This window comes from Porites lutea, chromosome 12, assembly GCF_958299795.1.
Source record: "Porites lutea chromosome 12, jaPorLute2.1, whole genome shotgun sequence".
Taxonomy (NCBI): domain Eukaryota; kingdom Metazoa; phylum Cnidaria; class Anthozoa; order Scleractinia; family Poritidae; genus Porites; species Porites lutea.
In genome coordinates, this window is record NC_133212.1 from 17266564 (window position 1) to 17281498 (window position 14935).

General features: G+C 38.2%; 1 protein-coding gene across 2 annotated transcripts in view; it reads left to right on the forward strand.

Moving 5' to 3' along the window:
* LOC140922084 (uncharacterized) overlaps positions 1–12804 on the forward strand; it is a 40080-nt gene extending 27276 nt beyond the window's left edge. Inside the window, exons 17-23 of one of the 2 annotated variants that reach the window (XM_073372104.1) lie at positions 1450–1656; positions 6068–6151; positions 7261–7434; positions 7635–7706; positions 8450–8495; positions 9085–9180; positions 10459–12804. In XM_073372104.1, coding sequence (XP_073228205.1) covers positions 1450–1656; positions 6068–6151; positions 7261–7434; positions 7635–7706; positions 8450–8495; positions 9085–9180; positions 10459–11708 — 1929 coding nt within the window. In that variant the 3' untranslated portion in view covers positions 11709–12804. The remainder of the gene's footprint in view (positions 1–1449; positions 1657–6067; positions 6152–7260; positions 7435–7634; positions 7707–8449; positions 8496–9084; positions 9181–10458) is intronic. The other variant, XM_073372105.1, reaches the window with a different exon arrangement.
* Positions 12805–14935: the final 2131 nt, after the last annotated feature.

Here is a 14935-nt window from a genome sequence, read left to right on the forward strand (position 1 = left end):
TCCCATCAAATTGGCCTTCCTTAGTCTTCACTGCTCGATCTCCAAATATACTTTGACGACTCTGATCTCATAAACCTTTGCACAAACACGATTCAAATAAATATCAGTCCAAAGGATTTGTAATCTGCCACCACAAATCAGATGAGACCAGATCTGTGACGCTCGTAAACAAAGCGTACCTGGTTTGATTGATGTCTCGAGTGCTAAGTAATCAACACTACCAGCACCGCACCAATCAGAAGCTGCGTTCGTGGGCGAACGCAGTTTTTCAAAATCGTGGGGTTTGCGGGCAAGCGGTTCCTTCTTTCCCCTCCCCCTCCCCCGTCATTTCTTTTTTTTTTTTCTGTTCTCGTCCCGACGTTCTCGACGAACTCGCGCGGAAACGCTTGCTACGCAGGCTAACCCGACGTAACCCAACATTACCCACCTGACGTTACCCAGCAACACCCATTGTTGCCGAACATCAACCAACATTACCCAAATTCAGCCAACATTATCATGGATAACCTACCCAACATTACGCAGCATCACACGACGTGACCCAAAATCAAGCAACCAACATTACGCAATGTCATCCAATATCACCCAAAATCACCCACCCAACATAACGTGACCGTATCCAATATCATCCAACATCATCCAATCAACATTATGCAACGTCTCCCAATACTACCCAACCAACATTATTCAATATCACCCAACATCATCCAGCCAACATTACACAACTTCATCCAATATCACCACCCAACATCACCCAGTATCATCCAACATTGCCGATCATCAACCATCCCTATCCAGCAGCGCCCAGCTTCATTGAACTTTACCCAACATTACCTGATATCAACCAACATCATCCAACATCAAAGATGTTAACAAGTTCTCAAAAATTGCGATTACAATCTGTTTCATCTTTTTTAATTTTGTCCATCCGTCTTCTTTTGTGTTTGCTGTTTTGCTTTTCTTCACTGTTTTTTACATATATTGCGCATGACTGAATTTTTTTTAATGTGGAACTGTGCTCAGCGGTTGTTAATTAAAACCTATTCTTGTACTTTTTAAGTATTCAACTCAATTCCGAGGTGACGCGTGTCAGTTTTCGTAGCAAAATTCTTCACGAGGGTGAGGCTACGTGCGATGTGGCGCTTCGCGGTCAAAAACTAAAGAAAATAAATGAAGGGATTTGACTCTCTAACTCGTGGTTTTTCATGGGCAGAGCCTTGCTCTCGTGTAGAATGTTGTTACTAACCTCGTGAGTGAATAAGGAAATAGGCCAGTACGGGTATCCAAATTTACCTTAAAATTCCATGACTAATCATGATCAATGACGTTTTACGTCTGTGAGGCATTCAAGCCATGTTTCCTTGCCACTTAAACTTCGCAGAGATGGCGGCGAGCGTTGGCATATTGCTTCGTACAAGATAATTATTTCCTCCTTTATTTTTTCATCAGCGAGTCAAAGATAATGCTCCTCCAGCTTGTATGGAACATAACATGTACTTCTGGACTCACACTGAGTGGGAAAGCGAATCGAAATCTTCCCCCAGCAAGCGAAATTCCCATGAGGCCAAGAAGATAACTGAGGTTGCAGAAAAGCTTTGTCGAGAGGGCAGAGTCAGTCCATCAAAGATAACAGTTCTTTGCTCATATAGGGGACAGGTATCTTTGATTGGTATTCTTTACCTCAAATCCTAGGCACAAGCAGGAGATTTGCAGTATATTATCCCTGACATATGAGTTCAATACCCAATGGGGAGTCAGAATTACTCATTTTGCTTTTTCTTTCTTATTCAAATTTGGTAAACTCAGTGAGGTTGAAATAAAAAAAAGCCTTAATTTGCACAAAAAAAAACAAATTCGTAAAGCAGAATTCTGCAAGTCGTCCTCGAACCATTGTGTGTCGCCTTCGTAACTGGAAAGAGAGGGAAACGATCCTGAAATGTGCCCGAAGAATTAAACCCGACAATATATTTGTGAAAGAAGACCTATCTCCAGCAACCCTTGAAAAAAGAGAAAGTCAACGTGCAAAGATGGAAGCAGCCAAGAGAGCAGGGAAGATCGCTTATTTTGTGTTAGATAAACTGGTTATTAGAGACAGACCTAATGTCGAGAACAGCTAAGTTATTTATTTCCTACTGCTATTTCCCCCTTGTTTGTTTGTTTTTTTTTAATTTTTGTTTTCCCCCACATTGAAAATGTCTGTCTTTCCGGAATTGTCATTTCCCTTTAACGACCTTGATGACGCCGACTTCAACCTAGCAATTTATGAAATGCAAAATGGTCCTGTTCGCTATGATGCTGATAGATTGGCTAGTTTAAGTTTCAATCCTTTAATTCACAATATTAGAACAAATCTAGCTCGTTCATTTGACCTTGACCCTGACACCAATCTCAGGGATTTATTTAGCGATGACTGTGAATATTTTATTGAAGATCAATTTAATGACATGCTATCTAGTGAAGATTCGCGTATTTGTGACAGCTTTTCTCTACTGCATCTAAACATTCGTAGCCCAGAATGTAATGCTAGCAAACTAACGGATCTTTTGTCTAACGTAAATTTAAAATTCTCTTTGATTGGTATTTCCGAAACTTGGCTAAATGATTCGTCGTCGTCAGTCGACATCGACGGTTACAGTTTTGTTCATAAAAGTAGGGAAAATAGATCCGGTGGTGGAGTTGGTCTGTATGTTTTTAGCAATTTGAATTTTAAATTTCGATGCGATCTTGATTTTTCGTTGCCAAACGTCGCAGAATCTTTGTTTATTGAAATTGTTCAGCCCCAGGGAAAGAACATTGTTGCTGGTGTGATTTACAGGCCGCCAAACCAAAACGTTGATGAATTTTTAACAATGACCAATGAGCTATTAAGTAAGATTTCAAAAGAAAATAAGGTATGTTATTTAATGGGTGACTTTAACTTAAATCTAATGAACCACCAATGTCATTCCGTTACTGGTGAATTTTTAGATGCGCTATATTCTAATATGTTCTTTCCATTGATTACGCGCCCTACAAGAATAACTTGTCATTCGGCAACTTTAATTGACAACATTTTCGTCAACCAATTTTTCGATAGATCCAGGAGTGGACTGTTTTTCACTGATATTTCTGACCATCTGCCTATATTTTCTATTCATTTCGACACCTCAATCTCAGCATCTAATGAATCTGTTTTTGTTCGAGATGTAAATCAAGTCAACACAACTAAGTTTCTATCGCACTTGGAGAGAATTGACTGGTCTCAGTATGCCACTCTTGATGATCCAAATAACGCCTATAACAGCTTTTTCAAACAATACTCTACGGCATATGACTCATGTTTTCCTTTAAAAAAAACTAAGGCGAGCAATTACCGTTTGAGAAAGCCTTGGTTATCGAAAGGACTTCTGAAGTCGATAAGAACGAAAAATAAGTTATATAGACAGTATCTCACTAATCAATCTTTGCATTATGAAATTCGTTATAAAAATTACAAAAACAAATTGAATCACTCATTAAGAATCGCTAAACGTTTATATTACGAAAAGAAAATCGATGCTTCTAAATCAAATGCCAAAGCTACATGGAGAGTTCTAAACGAAATTATTAAGACAAAAAAGAAAGCGTTTAAAATCAATTCCATCTTTAAAGTTGACAACCAAGAAATTACGGATCCAGTAGACATCGCTAATAGATTCTGTAGTTATTTTTCTAATATCGGACCTAATCTAGCCAAAGAAATTCACTCGTCTGTCTCTCACCGCAGTTTTCTCTCTGGTCACTTTTGTCAATCGGTGTTTTTTGATCCAGTGACTCCAAATGAGCTATTGGAAATTTCCAATGCTTTTCGACCAGGTAAGGCAGCTGGCCATGATAGAATTCCCATTTCCATCATAAAAAAGTCAATTCAAATTATAGCCGTTCCTTTAGCTCATATAATCAATTTATCTATCTCTCATGGCATTGTTCCCGACCATATGAAAATTGCTCGCGTGATACCACTCTTTAAAGCCGGTGATCGATCACTCTTTACGAACTATAGATCGATCCCGATTCTCCCTAGCTTTTCTAAGTTTCTTGAAAAGGTTGTTTATAACCGTCTTTATAATTATTTAAGTAAACTAGAAATTCTATGTGATAATCAATTTGGCTTCAGGAAAAATCATTCAACTTCTTTAGCATTGATTGACCTATATGAAAAAATCTCCCTTGCTCTTGATCGCAATGAACATGCCGTTGGCGTTTTCCTTGATCTTTCTAAGGCCTTTGATACCGTCGATCATAATATTCTGCTTGACAAACTCGAACACTATGGTATACGTGGCGTGGCTCTGGACTGGGTTAGAAGCTACCTCTCCAACAGGTTGCAATTCGTTCAATTTAACGGTCAATGCTCCTCTCCTCAAACTATCTGCTGTGGTGTCCCCCAGGGATCTATTTTGGGCCCCTTGTTTTTCTTGCTCTATATTAATGATTTAAATAATGTATCGTCGCTCGTCGAGCTGATTTTATTCGCTGATGATACTAATTTATTTATGTCCCATAAAGATCCTGTCTACCTGGCAGCCTTACTCAATTCCGAACTTAATAAATTATCCACTTGGTTCAAGGCAAACAAACTCTCCTTAAACCTAAAGAAAACAAACTTTATGTTATTTAAGCCTAGACAGAAAAGGTATCATTTTCCAATGCAAGTATGCATAAACGAACAGAGAATCGAACAGGTTAAGGAAACGGTCTTCCTCGGTGTAGTCCTTGATGAACATCTGTCTTGGAAACCGCACATTTCTCAAGTAGCTCGTAAAATCTCGAAATCAATAGGTGTCATTAATAGAGCAAGATTTTTTCTACCTAAACCGTGTCTAAAAACTCTTTATTATTGTTTAGTTTATCCTTATCTTCATTATTGTATTATCGTCTGGGGATCTACGTACAAAACCAATCTTCGCCGTCTTGTCTCTTTGCAAAAGCGAGTTATCAGAATTACTTCTAAATCAACTTTCGATTCTCATTCAGACCCTATTTTCAAAGAATTAGAGCTACTAAAACTTTCCGATATTAGACAGCTAGAATTAGGTAAACTTATGTTTTCTCTTAACCATTCTCTTTTGCCTTCAAAGTTCAACAATTATTTTTCTTTAAACAAACAAGTCCATAGCTATGCCACTAGACACGCGAACGATTTTCACCTTCCTTCTTGTAGAACAAACCTTCGTAAATTTTCTGTCAGTTTCCAAGGACCTACTTATTATAACACTATAGAAAATGATATTAAAGAATCTAATTCTCTCCACTTATTCAAAACGAAATTGAAAAAAAAATTATATATGAATTATTAGTTATAAATCTTGTAGTAAATATAGTTATATTTCTTCCATGTCTGATATTATTTTTATACTTATTGTTACTTGTACCATACCTTATATTTTGTCAACTCAGTCTATGTAATTAGTTAATTTATACTTACCTTCATTGTATTTTGCTTTCGATCTTGGCCTTACCGTTACTGTTAACTTTATTTTTACTCTGGGGGAGCCCAATGTCTGTAAGCCTCATGGTTTCTGTTTGGGCTTCCTCGCCACTTTCATTTGCTTTTGTGTAACTGTCTTGTTTTATCGTTATTTGTATTTTGTGGTAAATCAAATAAAGTTAAAGTTAAGTTAAAGTTAAGTAGTAATAGCAGTAGTAGCAGTAGCAGTAGTAGTAATAGTAGTAGTAGTTCTTACTGTAGTATGACGCCATCGTGTAAATGGCTTATTAATCACAGTTATGTTATTAAAACTCACAGTTAAAACTCGGAGTTTTAAGTCCCAAGTTTCTTTAAAATCCCAAAGATGACAAAAGAGTGTACGAATCTAGGGGAGAGGGTTCAAAAAATAGGCTGTTTAATAAACTCAGCTCGCTGTTCGTGTTTTATCAAATCTAAAACACTTAGTTGAATCTCCTGTTCTAATTAACTCTGGCGATATAAAGAGAAATGCTCGTGCCCGTTAACTAAAATATAAATCAATGTGCAATGTTTTTCTTATTGTTAATGTTATTTTCTTATTCATATGTTTTTTAATTATCTTTCACCTTATCTGCGCAGGTGCAGGAAATAACCAATCGATTTTGTTCATCTTCTGTTACCGAGCTTGAAAAGATTACTGTGGTGACAATCGACGCATTTCAGGTTGGTTTCAAAAAAAAATGCCTACTATTTCCATGACTTTATTAAAAGCCCACATTAATTTGATAAGCAAATTGAACCGTTTTGGTAAGGGTCTGGAATGTTTGTAGAATTTAGTGATATTAAACGTTCCGGTCAAATAAAGCCAGGAATAAAGTCGGCATTGTCACAGGGAAACTAGCCTGTGAGCAAGCTGTCCTATTTGGGCAAGCGAAGCGAGCCTCGCGAGAACGCGCGAGCGAGGGGCCGAGGAAAGGATTGCTCTGCCCCTCGCGGCTTCGCCGCTCGCTCGCGCGTTCTCGCGAGACTCGTTTCACTCGCCCAAATAGGACAGCTTGCTCGCAGGCTACGGGGAAACTGCATCACTTGGTGGAGTACGGAGATTGTCTGACTGAGTGTGATTCGTTTAAGAATCCACTTAGAGCTATAGGATTACACACCATACTGCCCTTGCGGTATTGCCAGTGTCTTACGTATGCGCACAGCCAAATCACCAAGGACGTAGGCAGCCATGGACGGCTTTTTTTACTTGTTAGGAGCTATCAGCAGCATGGTATATCCGTAGGAGAAGAGCAGGACATGAAAGACCAGTGCATCGCAGGGTTCGGTGTGGTGTTAATCGTTAAGAGTAGGACCTCTTATGGAATGAGATATTAGCAACTTAACATTAAGAGGGCTCCCGAAAAAAAAGAAAGAAAAAGAAACTTCACTCATTCCTGGTTGATATTCTAATAAGGCATGATGGCTACATCGAAATTTCCTAAAATATTACTAACAGCTCTAAAAAATACAAATGAAAAGATGCTTGAATGGAAATTATTTAATAAAGTTGATGATAACTCCATTTGATGTAAGTAATTATGTAAAATAGAAGTTTCATTTTCGTAAAACTAGCCAATGTTAATTAGATCAATCAAAGGAATTTAACTGTAAATACTATAATGTTTTTGTATAACTGACTGTTCCGCCTAGAGTAGCTAAAATAAATGCTGCCTACAGACCAGTCACTTGTTGTTGTCTTTCTGTAGTGTACTCTGGAAATACTATTGTAATAAAGCTGACTTGTTGAGTGTGTGCTTCTTTCGGTATTTGAGTTGTATCTTTTTTTACAGGGACAAGAAAATGATATCATCCTGCTTTCTCTGGTCCGGAGCAATGCACAAGGCAAAATTGGTTTCCTGTCATCGATAAACCGCTTGTGCGTGGCCATCTCTCGAGCGCGGTGTGGTCTTTATCTATTCGGCAATAATTCGCAGTTAAGAAGGGCATCTAGCAAAGGCTGGGAGGTATAAATGTCGTTAATTTTACGTCCTTTAAATTAGTCTTGTATTGGGCTAAAAAAGTCTTTGGTGATTCTGGAAGCTTCGGCTATATAAAAGAGGATTGTCATCACATAATTATTAGTTTAGAGCTGCAGGCTAATTTAATAAGTGATTATAGGTCATTATTATATCACTGATTAGAAAGCGATATATTTTCTCACTAGATTATCAGCAAATCAATGGCAGAGAAAGGGCTTCTTGGCACGCATTTTCCATTTCGTTCTCATGGAGATTCGGTTAGTAACTTATACTGAATTCATTGATGCAGTAAAAACCCAAGTCAAGGCCTCGGTCTGACATTTCCCTGAAATGACCTCAGGCTCGGTTAATAAGTGGTAAATAAAAACGACAAAAAACAACAAAAATTTGGCAAATTGCATTTGTAAAATGCTGAAAAACAAGTCGTAGCACCATGTGAAATTACTGGCAAAGATGTTTGAATGGTAATGCCGTAGGATTATCTCATATCAAACACAAACGCAACATTTTATCCGGCGCACAATATCAAACCGAGAGCGGAGAATTAAAAATGCCTCCGGAGGGCAGTGTTTTTGATGAATTTATTAGTGTTTAATTTATAATGAAACAAAATTTCCAGTGACTGTTAAACTAATCAGTGAGTTTGAGAAAATCCATCAGCTATTAGACCCGACTTTTGTTTTATGCTGGCAAAAGTTAAAAGTACTCAGTTAGAAGAGCACTGTATAGCCACGATACTCCGTTTAAATGGCTCTTTTCTTAAAAAAGACCTCGGTCCTTGCTCAAACGAATTTGGTAGTTATTTAGACTGCAAAACAAAATCGGTTTTGCGAGGTTTCTCTCCGTTTTCACCCTTGTTCCAAACCCGTCGTTTGTTTTTATTTGCTCTCGTTCTTGACCCAAAAATACATGCTGTCTCGTAGTCTAGAAGTTATTGTATAAAACCAAATTTATGCACTTCACCTATTTCAGTTGTATACCCTTTTCTTGTTCTTACCAGAAGACAGAAAGGCACACTCAGAGTCCCGTTGTCACCACTTCTGCAAGTAAGAAAATGAAATGGAACTCTTTTAATATTTCCTAATATTTTCCAGGCGTTTTTTGAATGACCCGTCAACCTCCTCCTTAGAATCATTTTTTGACTCGCCCCAACGCTCGGTCAGTTTCAACGTCCAAATCGTTCGCACCTCAAAATACGCCTGCTTTGCAGGCTAATTTCCTGTTTACTTATTCTTTCGTTCATTCATTCGTTCGTTTATTTATTTATTTATTTATTTATTTATTTATTTATTTATTTAAATATTTGTTTATTTATTTGTGTTAATTACGTATCAATTCTGTGCTCGAAGTTTTGTCTTGCTAGTTTTCAAACACGTGACAAGGGCCATACTTTTGGACAAACAATTAAAAAAATATTCGGAGAATTTGTATGAAAAAATTGTTTAGGATGGAGACACTTTTCAGGGGGGCGTCTGTACACAGGTTATTGTCCACCAGCATGCATGTCAGACTTTACTGTCTGTTTTCTAAGAATGTGAAACAGTCTTGACCTTCACTGGTCCTGAGCTGAGGCACAGATTGAATAGTTTGAAGTACGTGATATGAAGCTGTTATTCGTCCTTACCCCTCCTTTAGGTAGTCCGATTAACATCACGATTACTAGCTCTCCGCAAGCAAGTGTTATCATAGCAGTAAACAGCTCAGTGAATACTATAAACACCACCGATTCAGGTTAGAATCGAAAGAATTTACTTGAATAAGTAGAGTATATTTACAAATAATGACATATTTTTGATGGTGGCACCTCCACTAGATGACTTTTCGTCTATGACCGCAGCGTAACACGTACAATCGCTTTTGGAAATATCTCTCGGGAACGTTGGAACGCCACCGAAAATAGGGAATAGTGGAAGCTCTGACTTATCGCAACTTAATAAAATGATCTTTCGCGGAAACGCTTTCTACGCAAGCTACTTTGTATACCTTTTCCTGATCGCATTGGCGTTTTGAGGGAAAACGGGAGTACCACGAGAAAAACCTCTCGGGGTGAAAAAAAAAACTCAATCCACTGATGGCGCTGCAGCGCCAGGATTTTTAGCCCCAGAGGCGAAACACAAGTAATAAAGAAAGACAACAACACTAAAAATGCAAGGTTGTATACCAGTAATGCAGTGGAACCCTGCTTTACGGAAACTTCGTTATTACGGACAGTTTTGTTTGGTCCTTGAGGAAATCCTTTACATCTTCTCTTAATTCCAACCCATTTACTGAGTGAACGTTTGCATCACTATAACAAACGATCAGCTTTCAACATATACTCTGATTATCAAAGAACATAAAATAGTAAATTTCCTTGATAGAGGGTCCTACCACTTAGCTTAAATGGCTATGTCACGCTATTTACTATCTTTTCAAAAAGCTGAAACGTGTCTTTGCATAAATTGAATTCCAAATAATAATAGTGAGGACCATATTTAGCCATTGAAACTGTTTCTTGTCGTCTTCTGTCAGGGATGGCAAGGATGGACAAGTATTGAAACCTGAAAAAATGGGCAATTCAAGTTTTAATGCCATGCGTGCCAGTCACCAAAAGTATTATGTTTTGTGCTCCCCAAAAATTTGTTTGATAACTTCGTCATAACTCCTGAGAAGCATTTTCCTCATGACATAGCCCCTTTAGCAAATCCAAAAAGCTATAGCCTTTTTAAAGAGTATACTAAAACTGTATGCAAATACCAAATCAATATCTGTAACAAAATTGCTGTTTCAACCGTTATAACTTAATGGCATTTTCAATGTCTATACTTCTAATTATTAGAAAATTAGTATATTAACTGACAAAAAGGGGATCTCCCTTGACAAGCTCGATAGAGCTTGCAAAGATCCCCTGGGACTTAAAAGAAAATCTTTACGTTTCATCAAGTTGTTTGATAATAAATATGGCTATTTTTTTATACGAAATTTCCGTTGATTAAATTCTTCTACATATTTTTATCTATACTTCTACAGGGCATTCTCTATCAGTTACGACGTCCTCGCCACACATGGGCACACACACACCATCTCAAATGTCTGCGAAAATACCTGTTCAGGATCCAAAGTCACCACTTCAAGATGTCGCACCTACCTTCAACCTAAGGAAACCCAGGCTAGCCCCTCAGGACGCAAGGTCGCCCACCCAGGTGACTTCAGACGGAGAGAAATCTCGTGATTTGGGTGAGGGCGAGACATTGAAAGATAGTCCGGTTCAAGAGTCAGTAAACCCAAAGGGCAGCGTAGACAACACGCTCTCGGGCCTGGTACAGTTTACAGGTGAACAGGTCTCTGAAGTCAAGCCAGTGAATAAACGGGAAGAGGAACAAAGCAAAGAGGAGGCGACGAGAGAGCAACCTGAAGTCAGCACTGAGGATTTTCCTTCAGGTATTGAAGGGTTTAATGAAGAGAAGTTACTGCAAGAGACAAATCAGCCTGGCAAAGATGACGCAAGAGAGGAACAACCCTTGCAGCGTTTTGAAGAGTTTGACAAAGAGAAGCCTATACAAGAGACGAAAGAACCTACCAAAGATGACAAGAGCGGAGATAAGTCTTCGAAGAGTTTTGAAGATACTGAAAAACGAAAACCACTACAGGAGAGTCCAGGCAATGAAACGGAAGGTCTTTCTGAGAGTAAACCTTTACAGGAAACCGCTAATTCCGCGGTCAAGACTAAAAGTACCGTAGAAGAGGAGGTACGTCCTACTCAGGAGACCGTGAGTCCAAGTCAAGGACATACTGAGGAGTCTGATCAAGATAAGAGCAAGTCGTTGCAGGAGACAGGAGAACCAAGCCAAACGCAAGAGGCGAAAGTAGAAACCACAGAAGAAAGTCAAACGGGCCACGACGTGTCTTCAGTTGACAATCCTGATGTGAAACGACCTAAGCAAAAAACTGTCAGCTCTGAAGCTAACTCCGACAGTTTGAAAGAAGAGGCTGTCCCCACCCAAGAAACCATGGCCGCTGGCAAGGGACCTTTTGAGGAGTCCGGGATTGAAGTAGGGGTCAAGGCGCACCCAAGGGACGAGATACACGACGTGCCTCCAGCAGAGAATTCCGAGTCGATACAGGCTAAGCAAGAAACAGCGAGCTCTGAAAAAGAGTCGGACAGTTTAAATGAAGAGGCTGTTCCCACTCAAGAAACCATGGCGGCTGGTAAAGGACCTTTTGAGGAGTCCGGTATTGAAGTGGGGGTCAAGGCGCATCCAACTGACCAGAGAGAATAGTCACTTCTAACTGCCTATGTCAAAGCTCGCCTTCCTCAAGGCCATAAATGCCTAAGTGTGGGAAACAGCCCAATTGCTTTGATTGTGAAACTTGAGTGAGAATAAGCAGAAACAACTTTTAGAAATGTCTAGGCTAGAGGTCGGAACTTATGTCAAAGACGAAGTCATTGGCGAAAGATTCTCGCAATAAGCGTAAATTTGTATAAATACCTTTTCAACGACATAACGGCGAAAAACTAAATTAATAATTAATTCATTCTCAGTCGCTAGTTAAAGACAATTCAAGACCTATCTTTTTGGGAGAATCTACACTGTTGAAGAAGGGGCAAACAATTAATAGTTAGTAAATTAGAAGATTAAGGACACAGAATGTATATATTTTTTTTCAAGTTGTCATTGGTATATGAGTTTGAAGTAACTAATGTGCAATGGGCTTTCCTTTCATGCGGAGCATTGGTAAGCCATTCTCTTTGTAAATTTTTTTAAATAAGGCACCATATCATTGGATTTATTGGAAAATACGCTATACAAGGAAACGGTTTATAATTATCGTTATTATTATCATTGTCATTGTCATGGTCAGACAGTATTATCAATTATTATTATTATTATTATTATTATTATTATTATTGTTATTAATAATATCACAGTACTATTAGTTGGATTAGAACATTGATTCTTTTGAGATTTTAAGGTCGGTACACACATGCGTAAGAGGTTCTAGGACACCCTTCCACAAAATTCCACAAGGGGATTTCACTTATGACTGCCTCTTAAACGCTATCCAAGCGTGTGTGATAATGGCGTGAGCTCGTTAATTTAGTTTAGTTGAAATGAACCGTTTTTTAATTGAATTTTTTTTGCCGAATATATGATATATTTTTAATGGACTGAGTTTTTTCAATCGAAATTAAGTGTCTTTTTTTCTTAATCGAAAGGAATAATGTAAATAGTGCTTTGACTTAATAGTTTTTTTAAGTGAAATTAATGGTAAATAGGATTTTATAGTTAGCTTTGTTATTATTATTATTATTATTATTATTATTATTATTATTATTATTATTATTATATCATAGGTGACGAATTACTCCTTAATTTTGGCGCGAAATTTCAGCATTAATTTGTAATTTCACATGTGAAATTACTAAATTGCCATGGCAACCTGCCGTACGCGTGAAATTTTTTTCCCTAATTTCACTCGTCATCATTTGATTACACATACTTATTATTTCAGTTGTTATTTCAGCGATTTTCTTTTTTAATCAAAGTACCGCAGACATTATTCTGTGATTTCTCACGAATTAACGAGATCCAGGAGGTCATTCGTCTGTTGAATCGAACCTCCACTTATGGCCAACTCTCCACATAGGACATTTTCCTTCTCCATCACTAAGTTCTTATGAAAGAAAGACATTTTCGAGACAGCTAAAGCGTCAAACAGTTGCATACAATCTTGTCTTAACCCTTTAAGCCCCAATATTCGCATTCAAATTCTCCGGACTGAGCTCTATACATTTCCTTAAAGAATTAGTTGAGAGAAATTGATAAAAGATCAAATTATTGTCCCTTTGGTGATAATTTTATTTATTGATCTTTATATCCTGTTGTCTCGATAAAGTATCGATTTTGTGAGGAGAAAATTGATGTTGGTCACTTAACGGCCACTTTCCTCTGTTCCTAGGGTGGCCGTTTTGGGCGGGGTTCGACAGTAAATTGTTTCATAGAAACCTCTAGGCTACCATCTTGCCTAGCCAGCGCTGCAGACGAAACTAACCGGGATTTGTGTACCTTTTTTGACGCAGGCTTCAACTTACCGCTTCAATTTGCTTTGCTTGAAGTTTCGAATTAATTTCTTTGCACGCAGGATCGTTGACGAGCCCGTGGAATAGGAAGTAGAATACTACGCGCTATTATGCACCAATTCCATTGTCTTCTTTTCTTTACTTGTAGCTATTTTAAACTAGTTGTTATTCACTGTTTCACGGGTCAAGTAAAATCATAATTACTCTAAGAAATAAGAATTTATGGCTGCGAAGAGAAGCTAATGACATTAAAATGCTCACTTGTAAATTTCGCCGTCTTTCAAACGTTTATGAAATTCCATCTGGGATTCGACATTTACGACTAATAAAAATTATCTTAATCCCAGCCCCGCCCCCCTTACCCCCTTTTTAGTATCGTTTATTCGCTCAGCAAGAATAAGTTCGGCTTGGTTAGCCCTATAGACACTTAAAACCTCAGGGGCAACTCTTAACGTTATTGACAACTCATCTTAGTGAAAGAAACAACATGACGTCTCCGAATGGCCACTTTAAATAAGGCCTCTATTGTTGTATCAACTTGACTCAAAATTCTCTAGGAAATAACCTTCTCCCAACAAGTGCTAAGAACTTTTAGGTCCAAAAAAGGGCCCGGACTTGAATGTTAGGCGCTTGGTTATTCGCGCTTTGCCATATGGCATTTTATGACGTCATGTGGTTGCCGCCATTGTTTCATACAAAGGAATACCGTACAATAGGCTCCTTGCATGACTTGATCACGTGATCAACTTTCGGTAAACACGAACACAGTTCACTTTTGAAAAATTTTGTTAGCCTGAAAGAGCATATTAAAATTGGGTAACCTGAGAAGTTTCAGCCGTATATCTCAAAAGTAGCGATTGCAACGGCCGCCGAAAGTTGGAAGCATTTGTACGAGATAAACTTTTGCCATCCAGTCACGTTTGTATGGTTTTCCATACAAATCCTTGTAATTTCGAAATTTTCAAAACGGTCATGAAATATTTCCTTAAGCATTACAGGGGTCAAATCTCCGTTTAATTCTAAAAGGCAATTTGAACCCTTAAATGCGTAAAGGAAAGATTTAATTTAGATGCTATTCTAAACATTACTGTAAATCCCCTCACACACCGTGAATTGTCTATTTTCCTTTCAAGGACATTTTTTTTTTTTCAAATCTCCCAGCCAGCAAAAATTTGCCTGAAGAACAGACATTTTGATCCACCTTTGGTGTTGTTTATTTACCGTAACAAGGTGATCTGTACACTAGCCCGACTCGTGACCTGTGACTTGTGACCTGGAATTTGTTCCTGCTGCTGATTTAAGGTGTTTTGGGGATAAATTGAGAACTTGAAAGTCCTTTCTCTCCAAGAGCGTGGAAAAAAGATTGGCTGCTACAGCTGAAATCCTCTTCAAATGCATTACCAGATTCTTTTGGTGACATCAAGA